General features: G+C 45.1%; 1 protein-coding gene across 2 annotated transcripts in view; it reads right to left on the bottom strand.

The window, feature by feature from the left end:
- Positions 1–15974: 15974 nt before the first annotated feature.
- The window catches only part of BRF1 (BRF1 RNA polymerase III transcription initiation factor subunit), a 171991-nt gene continuing 167228 nt past the window's right edge, over positions 15975–20737 (bottom strand). For both annotated transcript variants that reach the window (XM_032187558.1, XM_032187560.1), the window contains exons 17-18: positions 19110–19278; positions 15975–16968 (exon numbers count right to left, since the gene is read on the bottom strand). In XM_032187558.1, the coding sequence (XP_032043449.1) occupies positions 16931–16968; positions 19110–19278 (207 nt within the window). In that variant the 3' untranslated portion in view covers positions 15975–16930. The remainder of the gene's footprint in view (positions 16969–19109; positions 19279–20737) is intronic.

The raw sequence follows: 20737 nt of genomic DNA, 5'->3' as shown, positions 1-20737 counted from the left end.
GGTTTTTACATTATTTAATTAGCCCACTCAAATTTCACTGAATCGGGAATATTCTAGTGACAATAATGTCCCTCTCCTGCTGAGTATCAGAAAGTGGAAAATAAAAAGCTCTGTCATGCAAATGCAGCCTCAGCAAAACGCCCAAGGTGGTCGGAAAATACCGTTCAGTCAAATTATTCTTCCTGCGTTCGCCTGTAGATTTGGGGAAATGGAATTGAACCTGGTTTCGCCTCTCTAAAACCTTCTGCTGTCCCCCCTGCAAAAAGCAGCCCACGTTTCAGCCCTACCCACTATTGGTGCAGCATCCCATAACACCCCGCAAACATGTCTTGCAATCACTACCAAAACCAACCATCCAAACAAAAAAACACCACAAGACATGCACAACGAAAGTAAAATATGATAAGCAGCCAACCTGATTCAGAACCTCATGTAAAATATCCCTCTACCATTCATCGAAGGTAGCAAGCCGACGCGTTGCTCACTGATTGATATATTATCCTCCCCTGCCAATGCATCTGGGCGCATCACAAAGTGGAAAACAGTACATTAATCTCTGTCAGAGGGAAATCAATGGGAATCAGGCACCTAATTCCCTTAGCTGCTTTGGGAAGGCCCACCCTTTCTCCACTTACCATAAATCACATTTGGAGGAACTCTTCCCCTGCCCATGTGCACGCCGCATCTGCCCAGCCCTGCTCCTCCTGCCGAAGCTCCAGCTCCAGGACCGATGCTGCACGAGGCTGTCACAGCTTTGTGCTTTCTACCCAATAATCTCCAAGAAGGGGAAACTACAGTGGAGGCAACACCTCAAAAAAAATATGGAACCGAGAGTCAAACATTAATTTTACAGCCAGATACTGGCTGGCTGAGTTATTCCGCTCCTCAAAGTGGCGTAGCATCTGCATGCGGTAGGAGCATTTGTCAAAATCACATCTGTTATTTGGTTGGTACCAGTTCAGCAATTTAGATACATATCTCTGAGCAATCGCTTTCTCATTCCTGGCTTACAAGGTTCTGGGTTGGCTCTTCGTTGGAAATGTTGATTAATTACAGGAATCGGAGGATAACGTCAGGAGGGCTGAGCAAGATGGAGAGCACCTGGTGGCTTTGCCTGCTTCACGTTACACACTTGGGTCCACCACAGTGTTGCAGAACTTTCCCACTGCCCACAAGCTTTTGATGTTCTCCCCCAAAACCACATAAGCCCAGGGCAGCCACTCTGGATGCGAACAGGCCTTACACCCACCTCGGCTGTGTCCACAGAAGCCCTGCTAGATGTGTTCCTGCTTGTTGCCTGGGGGAAGAAGGCATCAGCCTCCTGTGTCCACTGCTGAGCAGTGCAACCACCACTGTGCTAAAGGCAAAAACATTTTTCTTTTTGTTCCCTGTTTTTTTTTTGTTTTTTTTTTGTTTTTTTTTTTTTTTTTAAATCTTCAGGAGACGTTCATTCATGTTAAATTGTATAGAAATAATTCTCTTTTCACAGCGCCGCCAAAGTCCCTTTCTGTCACGACGTCCCACCTTTGTACAGCTGCTGGCTCCGTGCCTATTCATTTTCTCCTGCAGAAACCAGCAGGAGGACAGGCAGGCGCTACCCCTGGAGACAGAGCACAGCCAAGGAGCAGGGAGCCACGCACAGCCCCGGCTGCACCCCAAAAAACATCGAGTGTGTCAGTGCAGGACAGCACAGCCTTGCTTTATCTGCTGAAATCACCACCAGGGCAAAGGAACGATGCTGGGAACAGAGGTGTTGGGAGCAGGGGAAGGTGCTGGTGCTGGGGGCAGAGGCCCCATAGTGGCTTTGCCCAGCGTCACCAGGAAACTTCTTTGTTCAGGGCCTGTTCAATCAAAAATGAAGGTTTGGGTGGGCCCAAGGAATTCACAAATCTGTGCTGAAGTCGTTAAGGCAAAAGAGAACCCAAAGGATTGCTGGCAGGGGAAAGTCTGTACAGCACTTCTTAGAATCTCTCTATATAAGAAATAAAAAGGCTTTTCTTCTTGAAGCAGCATTTCCAGAGTTTCCATACAGCCCCTTACTGTAAATGTTAGGGTATCTTTGAGGGGGGTGGAAGTAAACAGAAATACACAGTTTATCTGAAGTGTAATAAGATATCTGGATTTAGATCAAGTGAAACACTTAGAACTGCGTTTCCTTCCCTGCAGCCCCTTAGCTCAGCTGGCAGACCCGAGCACCCATCACTGCCCCCCCCGAGCCCAGGGGGCAGCTCCAAGCCTCCCATCTCTACAGGGGCTGCCCACGAAGCCACCTTCCAAAGCGTGAGGGAATCAGCCCCAATGAGCCCTGCAAGAGCTGCCGAGGGGCTGAAAAAACATGCATGTGAAAGTGAACCCAGTCACACCAGGGGCCGTTCATTCATCTGACAGGCTCTGTCCCACGCAGCTAAAACAAACCCTCCGTACCGGCAAGGCTTTCCCTGTAACACACGCACCGAGCACTCGGAGCATGTCACTTCATCACAAGGAGCTCGTTTCCCAGCAGCTGCTCTGAATCCCGCCTCATCTCCCTGTGATCTTGCTATTTTTGCATCTGTCAGAGACTTCGGTCTCCTGCCACTCCAGCATCCCAGAAGAGGCTGGGGAAGGCAGGGCAGGCCCTCCTCTCCCACGCTGCTTCCCAGCACACCCGCTTGTTCGTGCTGTTGCTGAGATAAGGATTTACAGATTTACAGGCACGCGCACACAAAAAGCACACAATTTCCCCCAAAACACTGAACCCAATGTTCACGAACAACCCCCCATTTTACAGCTAACCCCAATTTGGGATGAAAAATGCAGTTTGGGAGACTCTGTTTCCACTCGCTGAAGCAGAGCCCCTTGCCCCGTGCCTCACAGTGAGAGCAGGCACTGGTGGGATGCTGGGGACACGTCTGCAGGAGCGGACGGTGGCCTGGCAGGCAGAACAAACACCTTCGCACCTTCCCTGGTCTCAGAGTGGTTTTCGCAGCACATTAGCACTCCTGCCTCTTCTCCTCACCCTGTCACAACATCTCACCCTGCCTTTGTCTGCCAGCTCCACTGAAATGGCATCCTGCATGCACCGTGCTGGCAGTGCGGCCGTGCCCAGGAAAGGAAAGTTCTTACTTTAAGGAGAGAAAAAAAATAATAAAATAAAAAAATAAAAATAAAAAAGTAGAAAGAAAGAAAATTGGCCAGGCTATTTTTAAAGAAACTTCTGCTCAATTCCTCCATCAGTGGGCCCATTCACCAGGTGATCAGCATGACCCTGCAGCATGACGTGCGCGAGGAAGTGGAAAAACAGCTGGCAGGAGAAAAGACAGGAGCTATAAACGTGCAAAGCAAAAAAAAAAAAAAAAAAAAAAAAAAAAAAACAACAACCAAAAACCAAAAAAACAAGGTGAGATTTTGGTGGCTGACACACAGCTTCAGCATGAGAGGCTCTGGGCAGTCAGCCAGAGAGGAGGGGAGCTGTGTCCCCACACAGCCCATGGGGTGCTGCCCCCAGGGGCCACACCACGACCCTTCTCCTGTGGCTCAGGTCATGGATTCGCAGAGCCATCTAGGTTGGAAAATACCTTCAATATCAAGACTGCCCATCAGCCTGACCTACTGAGTCCTGTCACGACACCATGTCCCTCAGTGCAGCATCCACACTTCCCTAACACAACTCTGTGGATGGGAACTCCACCACTTCCCTGGGACCCCTTTGGCACTGTTGTGCCCGGTCCTGCAGAGCGAGGGCAGCAGGCTGGGAAACCAGTGCCCTTCTTTTCAATGGGAAGCTTTATTTTACTCGACAGAAAGCCAAGAGCATGCCAATCAGCACGATCCCATCCCTCCCCTCTCCAGCCCCATCTTCCTGTGACATTTTTCTGTTCGCTTTCATTGACTTCCCTACTGGCCTCCCACCTCCTGGTTTCTGGCCAGGCCAGGTGCCGTATCACCAGTGCTTGACCCTCTTGGAAATGCTGCCAGGAGCCAGCCTGGTGGTGGGATGGGAGGAGGGTGCTGACCGTCACAGGGCGCAGGCAGGGCTCGGCATCAGCCCTAAGCACATTAATTTTATGCTGCTGCCAGGAGCAATCAGCAGCAGGATGGTCAGCGATGCTGGCAAGCACCCAGCGCCGGTCATTACATTTCAGACTCATCCTTGGGATGAAGGGAGCAGCCTTTATCTCCCTCTCCAAACAAACAGAACATAAAACCAGGAGAGACTTCACAGAATGCCGACAAACCTTCCAGTTTTCAGCCTAGATTACTTCACGGTTAATTTATTCTTATTTATTCTTATGCAACCTTGTTTTCATTGCTTTTCCCTTTGCTGGTGCTTGCCCCTTTGAAGTATTTATAGATTGAACTCAGATCCCCTCTTTGCCTTTGCTGGGTGAGACAAGCCATGCTCCTACGAGTCACTCATAAATGCTTTATTTTCCTACCGATCTGCTGGCATTTCCATCCACGTTGTTGCAGTCACCGGGACATGAGATCTGGATGTAGTCGCCTGCAACCTTGGGAAGACTTTGGCCCAGCAGCAAGGGCAGGTGATGTCCTGAGGCCACTTTTCAAGGCCACTGGGCTGCCAAGCCCCACGCGCCATGCAAGGGATGGCCTCACGCAACCAACTCATCCCCCTTTAGGGCCATACCTCATGGTGACCCCTTGCTTAGCATCCCAGGGGCCAGGCAGCTTCCTTCCCTGCGAGCACGGTTGGGTTCCTCCCCAGAAGAAGCCCCAGGGGTTGGCACAAAGCTCCCAGATCGTCTCTTTCCCATCGCTGCTCTGCTCACACCCCACCAGCTCTGCCCCCACGTGTTTCATCTTTCCTCTCTGTCAGGAGCGCTTACGGAAATTTCACGGTGATGAAAATCCGCAGTGATCAGCCGTGTTTGTCTGGGAAACAGCGAGCGGCAGGAATGGTCTAAATACTTTCAGGCCTCTGGCAGTTCATAGAGCAATACCCCAGGCAAAGAAAAAGATATCTTGATTAGAATAATTATAATTGTCTTTTCCTTCGTTCTTTCTACAGAAATTCCAGGCTAAATTATCATCTAATTTCAGAGAGCTCCATGACCGAGATTATCTATGAGTCATTTGTAATTATGTGCCAGATTGTATTAAAGCATGAAAATACAAAGGTTTCTCATCAAATACTAAGGGGGGGAGGTGAGAATCAAATTACATTGGAGCAAGATAACTGTTCCAGACACTTTCTGATTCATGGCGTCCAGCAAACGCAGAGGAAAAGGAGAAAATTCTCATTGTGATAATTGTAGAATTGTGAAAACTGACAAATTACAGGAAATTCCAGTTTAAGGCTGACATACCTTCCTCTTCCCATGCTGCTCCAAAAGCAGCGCTAGGCGCTTTACGACCCTCCCGTTTCGGCTCGGCCCCAATTCCCAGGGGAATTTCCATGGTGGCTTCGCCCTGGACCCGGGTTTAGAAGCGGGTAGAAGGGAAATGCAGCCCGAGCCCATCTGGCTGGGAGCAGCACACAAACCCTTGGCATTGCTGCTGGGTTTTGGGCAACCAGAGGGAAGCAAAACAGGGAATGTTCCTCATGTGGGGAGGGGATGTTGGCTGCGGGGGTAAAGCAGGGGCTGAGCATCCAGGGGGATGCAGCGGGATGGTCTTGACAAGGCTCTGTCAATGAATGCATGCATGAATTTTCAATGAAATGTTAACACGCTGGACAACTTGGATGGGGCCATTTGTCCTTCCTGAGAGAACAGGCAGGCTCATTTTCCCTCTGCAACAATGAGCAATTATTGAGCAGTCACAAACATCAGGGAAATAGCTCAAACCCCAGCAGCCATATAAAAACAAAGCACAAGATGATCGGTGGGGGCTGAACTTTTTTGTCCATTTTTCTCAGCGTTGCTGGTGGCATCTCCCAAGACTGACCCCAAGGGTCCACTCCATTACCCCATCCCTTGGGGGAGGGAGGTGCTGCCCAGGGATGTGAGCCCTGCAGCCTTGCTCACAGGTTTGCCCAGCCATGGGGCTACAAAAGCACCTTAAATCATGTTTGGCTCACCCAAAGTGAAGGTAAAATGCCATTAGCAGCACTGATTTACTCAGAGCCTATAAAACAGGCACCATGGTCATAAGTGTTTGTAAAAGTCATGGAGAAATTAAATAAAAATATATTCATGAGCATCCTTAAGGCGGCATGGGACCCAGCGAAGCCACCAGGCACCTGCACTGCTGGGGACATCAGTGCTGTGCAGCAGAGGCAGCGTTCAGGGACAGCTTCAGATTTCCCCATCTTCCTCATGGGTTGTTGGCTCCAGCACTGGCTTAGCCTGGCTCACACGAACTTCAGGTTTCCCTGATTAAACACGCACGTGTAGGAGGACATGAGACAACTTCACTAATAAAACTTCAGTGTGGGAAATGCCGGGGAAAGAAGTTAGCAGCAGCAATTAACGTGCAGGGCAAGTAGGCCAGCTGCAATTTATTCTGCATGTGCTTCAGACATTTCAGATTGTCTCCATTCCTCACGAAGTTTTTGTGATGCCTGTCGCACGGGCACATTTCAGGCACCAAATTTAGCTGCAGTGAGCATTGCTTAACAGCCTCCCAAATGCTCGCTCTGCCTTCCGTGAAGTGGCAAATAAACAAATTATTAATCTATTTGTGGCGCAACGTTTTACAATGCCTCGTCAGCTTGGCTATGTATGAAAAGCTCTTTTGTTTCATGGCACGTGATGGCCAGTTAATAGTAGGAGGGAGGCTCTCCAGCTCTTCTGGACAATGAGGGCCAAAAGGCTGAGGCACAGGGCAACGGGGTTTCCTCACAGTGCCTGCAAGGCTGACAGCTCCATCCCAGTGCACCCAGTCCTTTATGCTCACTGGAGAGAAAGAGGCTACCCGGGCAGTCGCCAAGCAAAGGAGACAGCTTGAAATGAAGCAGTGGGTTCTTCAAGAGTCTAGAGCTCTGCAGTGTGGGTGTCCACGTGTATGGGCATGGCTGGCACTGCTACATCTTGGAGCATGGAATAGCCAGTCTGGCAGTCAGCAGGATAAATAAGTGTGTAGGTGACACACTTTATCTGCAGAGAAAGGAGAAAGCTTTCCTTAACGGCCTGTGTAGTGCCTATAGCTGCAGGGCTGTCCCAAATCTGTAAAGCAGCTGTTGAGATAAGATCAGCTAGACCTAGAAAAACCAGCAGGATGGAGGTCTGCAGCAGTGCAAAGAGCTGACACTGATGCTTGGCCAGGTGTAACAGGGCCAGCAGTCCAGGGGAGGAACAAAGGGGTGGGAAGACTAAGAAGGGAGCCAGGCACTTACTCGCTTAGTAGGCATATTTTACTGGTTTTGTCAAGCCTGATTCATCTCCTAATATGCCTGGGGACAGCCAGTCCTCCGCCTGTGCAAACGAATCACCACATGCCCCTGTGAGGCCAAGGCCCCACATGGCCACCACGAACCCTCGCAGGAGGCCGGTCTGAGTGCCAACAACCCATGGAACATCACAACCAGGAGCTCACAGACTCAAAAGGACATAAACCCTCCTTGTCATGGCCTGGGAATGAGGATACTCATCAAGGGACAGCTCATGCCCCCGAAGAATGTGGTGTTGGTTACTCAAGGAAGAAACATAGGCCCGGAAGAACCACGCAGGCCTTGAGGTTTTGGGGTTTTGTTGACAACGGCCATATTCCTACCTGGCTTTCACCACGACCACCTTCAGGAATTTGAGCAATGGTGGAAGAAGAAAGCCAAAACTTGCCAGACTGTCCTGTGTGGACAGGGCCTCAGGGTCCTACCATCCCCTTTTTCTTATCCCCCATGTGCCAACATCCAGGAGGAGCGATGGCCAGAAGGGGTTGGCACATTGCTGCCCAGCCTGCGAGAGGGCTCCCTATAAACTTCTCCCCCAAATCTCTTGGCCACTGCAATGGAATGAGGCAAGTATCTGAGCAATGCAATATTTCTCCTGAACTGCGTCATCCTAATGACATTTCACTCTCCCTTTGCACCTCTGTAAATCAGAGCGAGTGAGGAACTCGGTGATGTTACGCTGATGTAAAATCGCTCTCAGGAGGGAGCCAGTCACCATAAATCATCCCCTTCTATTTCCTTGTACATAATCTGGTGCCAAGCTCTGCCAAAACAAGGAGAAAACATTCCCAGGATTTTTCCTAAAGGCAATAGCCCGCCTAAGCACAACTCTAAACGTCTGCTGTTAAAGTTTTCTTCATCTCATTAAAACAACTTGAAAAACCATCTGCTAGCTAATAAAGACTTTTTAAAGCTTAAGTCTTGTATTTTATAATGAAATATACTAAGGGAAAACAGGACATGTACTTAGAAAGGCAGAACAGCAACAATCTGCTGTTCTCTCACAGAAAGCCAATGGCATTCACTCCCATGACAAATTAAAGAGACTGAAGACTTCAGCCCTTTGACGATTTCTTGTACAAATACCATAATTCTGAAATGCATCCACATTTTTATTCAGACTGCTCCCAGACACTGCAGCATTGCTGATATCACACTGGTTTCAAGTTAAAAAAGGCAGATTTCACTTTCATGTCTGACTTGGTTCCATTTTGTTAGCGTTTTACACCTCCAATACTTGTTACAGATCCCAGGGACACCAGTGGGTAATTTTGCTTCCTCTAGAGAGATTCCTTGCTGGCAGATGGGGTGAGCACACGGGAGGACTTCTACCCGCCCATAAGGCCGACTGTGGCACCAGGTTTGGACTCACCAAGCACCGATGGCTGCACCAGCTGAGGATAAAGCTCAAGGTCTTGATGAGCTGCTATCCAGAAGCAAAACCCACTTTTGTCCCTAACGCTCTCCTCTGGAGCTGGCTGGGGAGCAGCTGTCACCCGGGAAAGCCTGATGGCATCCCCTGCTATGCCTTGCTCCCAGCTCAGCCCATTCTTGCATGCTGCTCATGGAGCAACTGATGTCTTCATGCTCCAAGTCTCACCACAATCCTCCACCCATGCTTCTTTTTGCCCCTCTTTCCTGTACCATCTGACATCACTGCTCTTCAGTAGTGACAGCTCGCTCCTGCTGGGCACTGAGGACTCTGCTTAGAAAGAAAGCTGCAAGTCCCAGCAAAGTGATGGCAATGTACAGAAATGGACAGAGTAAATGCAAATATATATATATATATTAAAAATCCACATTTTCTTGGATGGCAAGCTACCTGTGCCTCCAATCAATCCAAGATCTACACAAAAATTTAATGAAAGCTAAGCTTAACTGGGAAAGCAGGTTTGAAATGATGCTTCCTTCCAAACCTTACCTACATCCTGTAATCACCAACAGTCCTGCTCTGTATTCATTCTGCCCACTTCTGATCTTCACTTGAGGTGCTACGGATGGTCTCAACTGCTTATCTCCTTCCGAGCACATGTGCTGTGATAGTAAAGGTGGATAAACAGACGGGACTAATCCACGGGCTGAACACAGACCTTGGAGCCCCAACCCTTCTTTCCCCCACTCACGTCAGCAGCAGACTGGGACCAATATAATCTCCTAATAGACATACCCCACCGAGCACAGCCATCTGAGATGTGGCTTCACACCAGAATTATACCTGCAGGCACCAGAAATGCTTGGGGTCTCTCCTGGGCTGCTTTACAAGGTCTGGCAATGCTCCTCTGGATAGAGATTCCACGATTCCCAGGAGGACAGGGGAGATCAGAAAATTTATACTTGCGGCTGTGCCGAGCACACCAGCTAACGGTGTTTTAGATGGCACTTCATTAATGCAGTGCAGCCAGCTCCTCTGAACCTATCTAAAATATACAGGGAAGATCAAAAAGATGAAAGATCCTTCATCTTACCTCAGGCAGCAAAATCCACTCAGGCCCTTTCTCTTGGTGCCAGGTAGTCCAGAATGAAACTGCGATGATTCACATGGCACTGAGAGACCTCAGAGCCTACAGTGGGTCCTGCTGATTTAATGCAGCATGCAGCAGTATCAGGCACTTTCCCAGTGGCCTTGTGTAAGAGTTTGCTTGAAAACAGTGACTGGAGTTTTGAAACCATTTGCTTTAGCTGTATTTCACCCTGTGTCAGCCAAAGCATCTTAGCTGAATTGTGCTGGGGTGTGTGTGTAGAGCCTCCTTTGGTGGGCTCTCAGTGAACAGGGAGGAATCAAAGCAGATACAAGGATCTACACTGTTTCCCAGACACAGTGCTGCTGAAGAATCATTACTCAATTACAGATCCGCGTTGGAGTAGTCTATTACCACCTAGAGAGAGAAAGTTTTGACAGCCGCAGCCGTTCCCATGCAGAGCTGAAGAGGAATGCATTATGTGCTGCACGCTGCAGCGGGATCGCCACTGAAGTTCCCATTCCTCATTTATTTTAACACCAGCAGAATAGGTAACTCTGCTCTGCTGGTTAATGAGGAAAGGCAGTCTGATGTGCTTGACAAACAGAGTGTGAATTGGCTTTGGGCAATGTTCCTCAGCATCACAAACCCGTGTTTACCCCAGAGCACTTTCCTGCCTTCCTCTCCGACTGTTACCAGACCTCGGGACTGTTGTTAATGGCGCAGATCCTCAGCTGATGTAAAGCATGAAGCTGATGTAAGGCCTGATGCTGTGACTATCTATCATGGGTATTTTCATGTGCCCCTCTATTTTTATTAGTCCTTTGCATTTTTAGCAACCTCAGACTCCTCGTTACCAACAGACCATGCTTAGGGCATGGATCATGCTCTTCTCACAGGACTTCTACTCAAAATGTTTTCTCCAAACTCCTCATGTGCACAAAGGCATTTAGCCAAAACCAGGAGCAGCACCTCTGCAATAAAGGCAGGCTCAGGAAAGAACAGGAGTTGAAGACTTGCCAGCTCCACTTCCTTGCAGGCTACTTGAGGATGGACGGCTGCACCAGCCGTGGGTGTTATCCTCCAACACTGGGCCGTGCAAACAGCAGTTCGGCCTGTGTCTTGTCCTGGTTATAAAAAGGCAGAGTTAAGAAATGAGCGTGTTGCCTTTTTTTCCTGAAAACCTCACAGATTTTTCTTTGGGAATGACTGGCTATTGGTAGGAGAGCAGGAAGCATCCTCACCGAGCTGCAAACGTGTCCATGAGCCCATGGCTGGGGAACTCCACCACCCATGACCCACAGCAGGGCAGCTGACATCTCAGGGTCGGGTTAGAAATCACGCCACGACCTGAAAAAGCAGAGGTATCACAGAAACTGTTTGTATGGCCCAAGATTTCAGTTTTTAATGTAGCTGTGAGACCTGTTCAGTTTCCAAAGATGTGAAAATTGCCCTTGGTCTGTTCCCATGTTTACTGCCTGTTGCACACTCTAATACCTCACTGCAAAGAAATCTTAACTATTTTTTCTCATATTTTTATATTCAGTTTTGTACCTTAGTGACACCTCGCCATCTCCTTTTCCTTACCTGGCCAGGTGTCCTACTACTTTTAATATCCCCCAGCAGACTGATCCACTGGTCTGCACATTATTGAAATGAAGCGGGATATACCATGAAAAAGGAGTCAGGAAAATGGACAACATTTCATGTGTGGAAAATGGACAACGCTATCTCACCTCTGCTGTTGCCAAGATGCAGCTTTAGCACCTCTTAGTCTCTCTGTATAAATACATTTTACCATTCCCACAGAAGAGCACTGAAGAAAAATTACCTGGTAAGAGCAGTGTTGGTGCTGTTTTTTTTCTTTGCTTTGTTCAAATTCCTCTAATTTGCTGTATTTTTCGGGTTTGAAGAATTGAGAAATCTTACTAGGAGCACTAAGAGCAATAAGAAAGCATCCTTGCTGCAATAGAGACAGATAATAAAATGACTGCCGTCCTGGTGTCTAGTACAATGCCATTTACTGCCAACTCATACAATAACAAACATTAGATTCAGACTAGAAGTCATTAAATCCTTTGCTCCTAGAGTCACATGGCAGGACGGGAATCTCAGTTTGCATTTTTATGAAATGTATATGCCTCCCTCATTTCCATGAAAATGCACAACAGTCCCAAAAGAGTAAAACAATTAGGATGAGGAAACTCATCGAGTAAATTTGTTAGGCTGTAAGCCATGAGTTTTCCTCCAGCTTCATTTCTCAAGCACTTCATCCTTCTCACTAAACAAACAACCACTCACCAAGACCACAGCGAGGGATCAGGGCTAGCAAAAAAAAATTACCAAATAATATGCTATAACTCTTCTTATATATGTGACTGGAGTAGAAAATTACAACAGCCTTTTCTGTGTTACAATATGTGAACCTAAGAATGAGTGTGCTATGATTTACTGGTGACAAATGAAGCTAATGTGAAGCTTTGCAAGATTTCAGCTTTATTAATATTATTTTACTTCCAGACCCTTAAAGGAGGCATATTCGATGAAGGCAGTTGGGAAGACAGCATGGTTTTGGTTATGAAAGCCCAGTGTTGTAGGGAAGACAAAAAATACAGGACAAAGGTAATAAACTGTATTGTTTGGGAAGAGCAGATATGAGGCCTGGGTGGCCAGTACTTTTTAACAGCTTAGATGTTAGGACTGAGAGAACATCAGTGATGGATATCACTGGAGAAATACCCAACCACCAGTGGAAAGGGTTGGAACAGCTGAAAAGAAACTACAGATAAAATCACCCTGAAGTCAATGAGAGCAAGGCTGTACCTAGATGAGAACCCAGTAAAATGTTGGCATGAAACATGCTTAATGTTGTACTGAAACTACTGGTAATTGCCCTACTACATGCTGAAATTTTGCAGTAAACACTCCTGAGGGCCCAGGAAGCTCCACTACCAGGAAACATAAAAGAAGCAAATACCCAAGTGCATAAGGGGTAGATGCGGATTTTGGCCTCCAAATTGTGGTGACCAGATGCTGATAAAATAACTAGATATTTAAGTCAGCGTACACCTTATTTATCAAGATACTGCTTTCAGAAACAAGCATTGGAACAGTTCCATTAAACACATACACTGTATATTTTTCCCACAGTCATTTAATTATATAGCTTGGTGTAAAACCTCGTCAGTGTTATGCAGTTTACAGAAAGTATCTACATTTATCAGCAGAACCGTATCTTGCAAAAAACACTTACCTGATTAGGCTTGTCTCTGCTTTTAGAGACAAAAGACAGCTCTGAATTGCAAGCATTTTGTCCACTATCAACCAATCACACAGCAATCAAAAATGAGCATTCATAAGAATGAAGACAAGAATCAGAAATCAGAAGGAAAGTATCATCAACGATGGGTTTTGCAAGGGTTTTACTTTTTATTTACAGCAAATATATTACAGTAAAAAAAGCTTGACATGGCTCATAGTGTGGTGTGTAAGGAAGATACATATGCTTACATCAAACAGGTTTAATTTCCTTGGCACTAACTGAACCAAATGCAAGGTTTCAACACAAAAATAAGAAACAGAACATTTATTAGGCAAAACTCTACATTAACTGTACACATCTGCGACTAGAGCTTCAACGCAATCCAAAGAATACAAACAAGCCATCAGGATGGCAAGAACTTTGTAGACGAACACATTTAACCCTCACGACAAGGTTGTCTGGCACCATTTAAAAGTTGCTGTACTGAACACAGTGATTTTAAAGAAATGTCATGGATGATTAAGACACTGAAAATGCACTCACCACAGTGAAGAATCCCCTTATTTTCTTTATTTCTTTTCTTTTTTATCCCCACAATAAAAGACTGTTAAAAGGCTGCACGGCAGACAAGCTGGATGCAACAGCTGGAGGGTTTTGCTTGTCAAGCAAAGTGACTTGCAACGAGACATGCTTCATGGAATAAAACCTATGATATACAGCTTGTATGGGTTCAAGGAAAAAAGAACGAGGAACAACAAATATTGAAGCCTTATAATCTCTCTTCATTATAATCAGAATCCTGAAAAAAGCAGGGTCCAAATTACTCCAAGAGAATACAGGCTCACTTACATACAACAAAATTGTCCAGATACATCAACAGTAGTAAACAGAGTTAATGCAGTGTTAATCTTTTTACATTTTAATGACTAGCTATAAAAACAGAAACTAGCATGTTCTAATCTGTTTACATTTCCTGAGCTTAGTTAAATCAAGAAGGAATGAACATTATAAAAGTCCCGGTAAGTCACCAATAAATTAAAAATATACATAACCACTATAGTTTAAGAAGCCTTAAAATGCTCAAGGTGAAGTCTCCCTACCCAATACCATGGCTTTTCCTTTAGGACTCCTGTACAGAAACTGTGCCATTAACTTCACCAGCAATATTGAGATGCTATGGATTTGCAGGTCCTTTTTTTGCTCTCCAAGTGCCCTTCTGGCAGACTATGTGATAGCCTTCTCTAATCAAATCACATGAGAGCATTCAAAAACAGCATTTTTTTTTTCCTCTCCTATATAGAGAAGCATCCTCTACTCCCAGTGCAGGAAGCAATGTTCTCAGCAGTGCAACGTGCTACTGAAATTCAAATTTACTAGCAGGAGTTATTTGAGTGGACTCTCAGCTCTCGCACATAATGTCACTACATTGGCAGCAGGTTTAGTATTCTTTCGGGGGAACAAACCAATGAAAATCTACACAGAAAACTGCAGGAAAGACCCTTAGCAATAAAGAACTCATCTTAGCGGTTTCTTTAAGAACCAACATTATGCATTTGAGAAAAGCACTCGACCTACATGAGTCATACGCATGTTTATTTATGCATGTTTATTTCCTGCATAGAGAATAATGTGTACCTTGGAATAAAACCCAGCTTTGAGAATATACTGAGAGCACGGGTATTTGTAATAGTGCTATTGGCAGATTAATTCAAACCCAAATGCTCAAACTCAGCTGTCTCAAAGACTTGCAGACCATGAACTTTGATAAAACAAACTACTTTTCTTTTTATTGTCTGCTTACAGCATGATTTTGAATTATGGTATAGATAAAAGAGAGGTAGAAAGGTTTATCTCCTCAATGTACTTTTTTTGTGCAGTATTTATAAAGTATCAGAAAAAAAATCTATCGCTTTTGGGTGAAAACACCAGCTGTTCCCCTAAGAATTACACGGAATCTCTTCTTTCCCACTGAAGTGCTGCGAACCAAGTAACTGATCTCTGGTTCAGAAGAGCTTTTCTTCCCATTAGCCTCACTACATCATTTTTGTTACCAAGTTCTGCTGTTAAGAGAAATCACTGCAGAAACGCTGCTACTCACTACTCAGAAATATCTAGCAGATACAACCTACTCAACAAACTACATTTACCAGCCAAAGAAAATCAAGTCTGCTCCTAACACAAGCACTTGCTCTTGCTCTATTTACACAATCTCTCTTATGCATGTTACTGAAAGGGACAGAAGAGGTATGGAAGGCCATATGGTCCTTCCCCTTGTTGGTGATGACCACAGGTACAAGCACCATCGGTCCTTTCCTCTGTCACTCTGATTTGGAGGAGCTACACAGCTTCCCAAGGCAGGTTCTTCTCCTGCCACTAGCCACCCAACATGGCAGGAGAAGGAGAGGTGCTTTAATGATCAGTGCTCCTCAAAAATAGGAAGGATGAGCCGGCCAGGAAAGACAGCTTAACAGAAACCACGTTGGTAGGATGAACATTCATCTTTCCCCGGTAGAAGAGAAATCTACATTCGTGATTGTCTCAAGACAAGGGAGAGAGATAAAAACATCTTTGCTCCTGCAGCTGCAGTCATCAAGACCAAAACCCAGAGTGCCATGCCTCTCACACTGAGCTGAGAGCCTCAGGCCATGGCAGTGTCGGGTCAGAGGCGACAGGGTAGGATTTGGCTCCATCCCTGACCCCCTGTCCCACCGTTTTGCAAAGGCTGCTTTATCTGGATGAGAAGGACCTGCTGACATTTTGGGGCACATGCAGCTGGAGCTCCATGTAGCAGCGATTCAAGGGTGGGATTTGAGCCATGAGAGTCAGACTGCTGCATGGTGACCTTTAATTTACCCATAGAAAGTTAAATAAATTACATTAAATTAAATTCAGCCAAAGCAGATGCTAGCTTATTTATTAAAAAGCTCAGCTTTCTCTTGCTTTCAAGTGGTTTTAGAGCCAGGCAGCTCTGGGGAGCAGACCTGCACTCCAACTCAGTTGGACAGGAGCAGCTCTACAGAGGTGGCAAGAGTTACTCTCCTGCAGCAACATCAGCCACAACGAGACCTGGCTGTCCCTCAGGACTCCAAGCAAAGGTACGTGACACCAGCATTGTCTTCTGCTTTCCCTATACAATCCTTGCCTCACCCAGGATTTTTTCCTCCTTCCACATAAACATCTCACAGCATAAGACAACTATTCACTGCCACCGTTACCTTCTATTGTCATAACTTATAGAACATCTATGAATTGATTAAAATAAAGAAGTATTTACTTCATTTCAGAGAAACAGATACTGCCCTATGATATAAAACTTGTCATCAATTTTTGATAGGCTTGGGTATGGCAGCTTGCATACAATGACAGGGTCAAGTTTACAATAAAGATTGAAAATGTTTTCTTTCGGTTGTAGTATTGTAAGACAATTAATCCAAGTGTACTCAAATAATCAGCGGGTGGGCTTCTGGTTTTCACTTGTCCTTCTATCTGCCCTTCTATGCGCTCCCTTTCAACAGTGTGTGTAAAAGCAAAGTCACATAAATAAGAGATGTGTTGCTTCCAGCCACACATACTTTATACGCAGTCTATTTTGTCTCTTTTCTTGTGCTCTCTGGAAACACAACTCCCAGGAATTTCATTCTCAAACCATGATCTACCAAAATTAAAAAAAAATTCAAGTACAAACCCAAACTTAGTGCTGGGTTGTGGGTCAGTGTAAACTGGACCTGTCAGTGTAACCTGGAGTTCACTGTACTGAAGTAAGGATTGTTTGATGCCATTTGCTGACCATAGACAGCTTCTTTCACCATTCACACATTTTGAAGATTGCAGACTTGCTGGGAACAAGAAACTGTCCATGTCCTTTAGAAGCAAATAGAACTAATAGCCATCATCGTCGTCCATATCACAGCCATAATCTGAAACACATAAGACAAAGGCATATAAAAATGCAAATATTCCAGGTAGATGGAGTATCCAACAAAAGTACTGTTACTTTCAGGTTGTTTTCCTGCTGTGTAACTAGATGGTAAGTTTTGCCCTAAGCAGGCATTTAAAAAACCATGTATTTTCTAGGGCTAAAGAAGTTCTTCCAGTTCTTCCTCCACTAAATAAAATTATTTGTAAATATGTATGTGTAAATATTTCTTCTCACTTGTCACTGAGCCCTCACTTAGGGATATTTGGCACATGGATATGTGAAATACCTGGTTTAATTTAGAGGTTAAGGTGATCAAGCCTGATTGTCAGAAGTAATTTGGAACATGGCAGCTGAGAAGCAGCAGCATACATTTACAAGTAGGCATGATTCTCACTAGACATAGACACCAGTTAAAGAGCTGGCTTGTTTATATTATTCATAGATTTATAAGCTGAAACTGCAAGGGTTCAGAGATAGCTCAGAGTTCCCATCAACAACAAAACGAGTCTTGCAATGAATCGTGACCGATAGATCTGACTCAGATCTCCCACATTTACTTACTCCTACAGGAACAACTTATTTTTTTGCCCATTTTTTCAATCCAGTTCTGTTTTCTAAAACAATGCTGATTGCGAAGACTGCGTGTTTTGTGTGTCAGAAGGCATGTTTGTGTTTCTAATGCACTGATTTCTCTCCTACGTGCTTCCTGAAAAAAGTGAAACAGTGAACATTTTCTGTTGCAAAGTCAAACCAAAGGATAACTATTACATATGAGCATTCAGTAAAGTTAACCTTTATACTCCAAATTTAATACAGTGCAACATTTCATCCAAAGTCAAGCAAATGCTCCGAAGCAGAATTAAGTGTAATCTATAATAATTTGCGTAGAATGGGTGAAGTTCACCATTTGTAATTCCTGCACTTATTCCAGGCAGACAGGTCTAAAAGCCATGAAGAAAGCAGTTAGCAAGGAGTTATTTGTTCTGCTGAACAGCTCTGCACACCTGCATTTGAATTCTGGGAATACTCCTTTCCTTTTTATTTTTTTTAAACTCTGATTTTTCAGCTGTTGTCCAGACCAGACAGGGAGTAGTGGAATGTTCTCAGAATGGTTTAAAAATAGTAACATTTACAAAGAAAAAAAGCTCAGTGACCTTTATTCTATTTTTGTGGGGGTTTTATTAATAAACATGGACCCACCCTCCCCCACATGGGTGCCTTTTCTTGGGAACGTTATTCTAATAATAAATTCAGGCAACAAACTGTTTTTCCTGACATTCAGCAATTATTTTCCAGTGGAGAAATCAATTTAAAAGTAACACAGACTCTTATGAAATGTATACATACTGTCTATGAAAGCTAAATTAATAGTTCTGGAAAGATTTTTGGAGTAAATAAAATTTCAGTGGAAACCTTACTTACTCTCATCTTGCTTTTCCAAAATCCATAATCAGCCGCCCTTATTTAAAAAATATATATTTTAGTGTATTTTCAAACCTCAATTCCAAGGGGAAGTTTTTAATAAAGGATAAATGTGGATGTGTCCAGCTGCAAAAAACCACAATGGGAAGATACTGACTTTTCCTGTCAGTAGAGAAACCTAATTAAATGAGTGGCTTTGCTGGGTAACCCAAAGAAATTAGCACACATCTGTGTGCCATATAGCATGCCACACACTATCAATGTTATTTTTGTATTTGGAGAACTCCTTCTTCCTAACACTTACCCCAGAAACGGAGCGAGACGATTCTCTTTGCTTTGAGCTGGACAGCCAAGTCTGCAGGGTTCATGCACAATCATGAGGCAAGGAGCCCCAAGCACTGCTAACTGAGGGGTTGCTGACCCCTTAATTCCTCAGATTTGCTTTAATAAATAGAATTCTGAAGAAGGCATAACATTGGTTCGTTCTTGAGAAGCCTTCTTAGCCTAAAGCTTGAGATGCAGAGCTTTCTCTGGAAGTCTCCAGGAAGGTCATGTTTCTGACGGGGGTGACTCCGGGCTTTTCTGCAGGAATGTGCTCTGCTTGGGACGAGCTGGGACAAGCAGGGGAACTCTGTCTGTCTCGAGCCCTGCAACAACGAACCTTGCAGCACAGGCAGAGAAATAACAGGCTGTGCTTTAGGCAACATCCCAACTCACCGTTTCCTCCCATTAACTGCAACGCGCTCATGCAGTGATCGTCATCTTCTTCTGCTTCCTCCTCTTCCACCTCTTCGTCAGGGTTATAAGCTACTGGGCCACTCTCCACTAGCACAGCTGCTGGTTTTGATAAGTCAGGGGCTTCTGCTTGTGCAGTTGGTAAGGTCACCTGCAAAAAAAAAGACAGGACAGCATTGCAGCCTTTCCTTTATTCAGTATTTGTATGTAATGTTAGCAGCTTCCAAGTGGGGCAGGAAAGCTGGAAGCCCACATCTAGTGCTACAGGCTAAACTATTCCAGGGAACATCCGAGTTGCTCAGTGAAATGTTGCCTGAATCCAAATCAGGAATAAACATTCACAGCTTTCACGTATTCCAGAGCCAGGCAACTGAAGTATCCAGAGACAGCAACAGCAGAACAGGAGCCTCTTGCAAGCACAAGGTAAGGAGAAATTTGGGAGTGAAGGCTCATCAGCAGAGCTCTGCAGGAAAACTTACAACCTTCTCATTGTGTTTGACTCATATCAGGCCTATTATACAGTAACAACATTATTGACACTTTAATGACAGCAGAAATGTACCCTTCAAATCAGAAAAAAAAAAAAAGACTATTAGTTTTGACAACTCTGGTTGGATTTATTTGGAGGCACAATGAATAAATGATGAATAATGATGAAAATGGTGATGAATAAATAGCACTCTTTAGACAGCACTTAATGCTATGGTAGAGCACTAGGTTGATAATACATATCAGCACCTGTAACATTACCTATGGGATTCATCAGAGTAATGAGCTCCAAGCTCTAATTGAGGAATTGGACACTGATGGGCCCATTCCAGCAGCTGCACCTGCCCAGATGCTCTAAGGTGAGGCAGGACAAAGCAGGGAGGATAAGAAAGAGTAGCAGAGCAAGGAGGCAGAGGTGAATTTGGAGCTGAAGGTAATGGTGTGTCCTGTTCACTACAGACTGATCTGGGAATGGGGCAGGCTCCAGCTCCAGCCCCTGCAGCGTGGGGGTGTGCTCTGCTATGCTCAGTGTGAGGCACTGCCTCCCCGTCTCATCCAGGGAAGGAACATCACAGCTTCGTAACGGGGCACTTCTCCACTCTGTTCTGTACTTTGGGGTTTGTACAAAAATGTCCTACAGGGCTCTAGGGTTAAATCACAGCACACAGCAATGTGCTGCTGCGATTCTGTTGGCATTAAGGTCTGACTTGCATGAAGCATTTATTTATAAATGTATTTACTTGTGATGAAGTGACCCCCAGAATCCTTCCAGTTCCAGGCGCGTTAGAGATACACCGTCACAGAAAGCCCCGGTACCAGAAAGCTGATGGGCTAATTACTCAAACATCAAAGCTGCTCCTAAGCTTGTCACATACCATGCCAGTCAACCTAAGGAATCTGCCAGAGATTTTCAAAGTCACCTAAGGGTCTGCTCCAATAGCTCATTAATAGGGCACAAGACACCCATTAATTTTAACAGAAAATCAAGTATTTAGGCATTCAGATCACTCAGAGACAGGTTTTCATGATCTTTTAATGCTCAAATTAATCATCTTATTTAGAGGAACTTCCCTCCAGTTTATTTTAGATTTCCTACCACTGTTTTTGCCCATAGAGTGATC

The sequence above is a fragment of the Aythya fuligula genome, chromosome 5, assembly GCF_009819795.1.
Source record: "Aythya fuligula isolate bAytFul2 chromosome 5, bAytFul2.pri, whole genome shotgun sequence".
Lineage (NCBI taxonomy): Eukaryota > Metazoa > Chordata > Aves > Anseriformes > Anatidae > Aythya > Aythya fuligula.
This window is presented reverse-complemented; position numbering and strand designations above follow the sequence as displayed.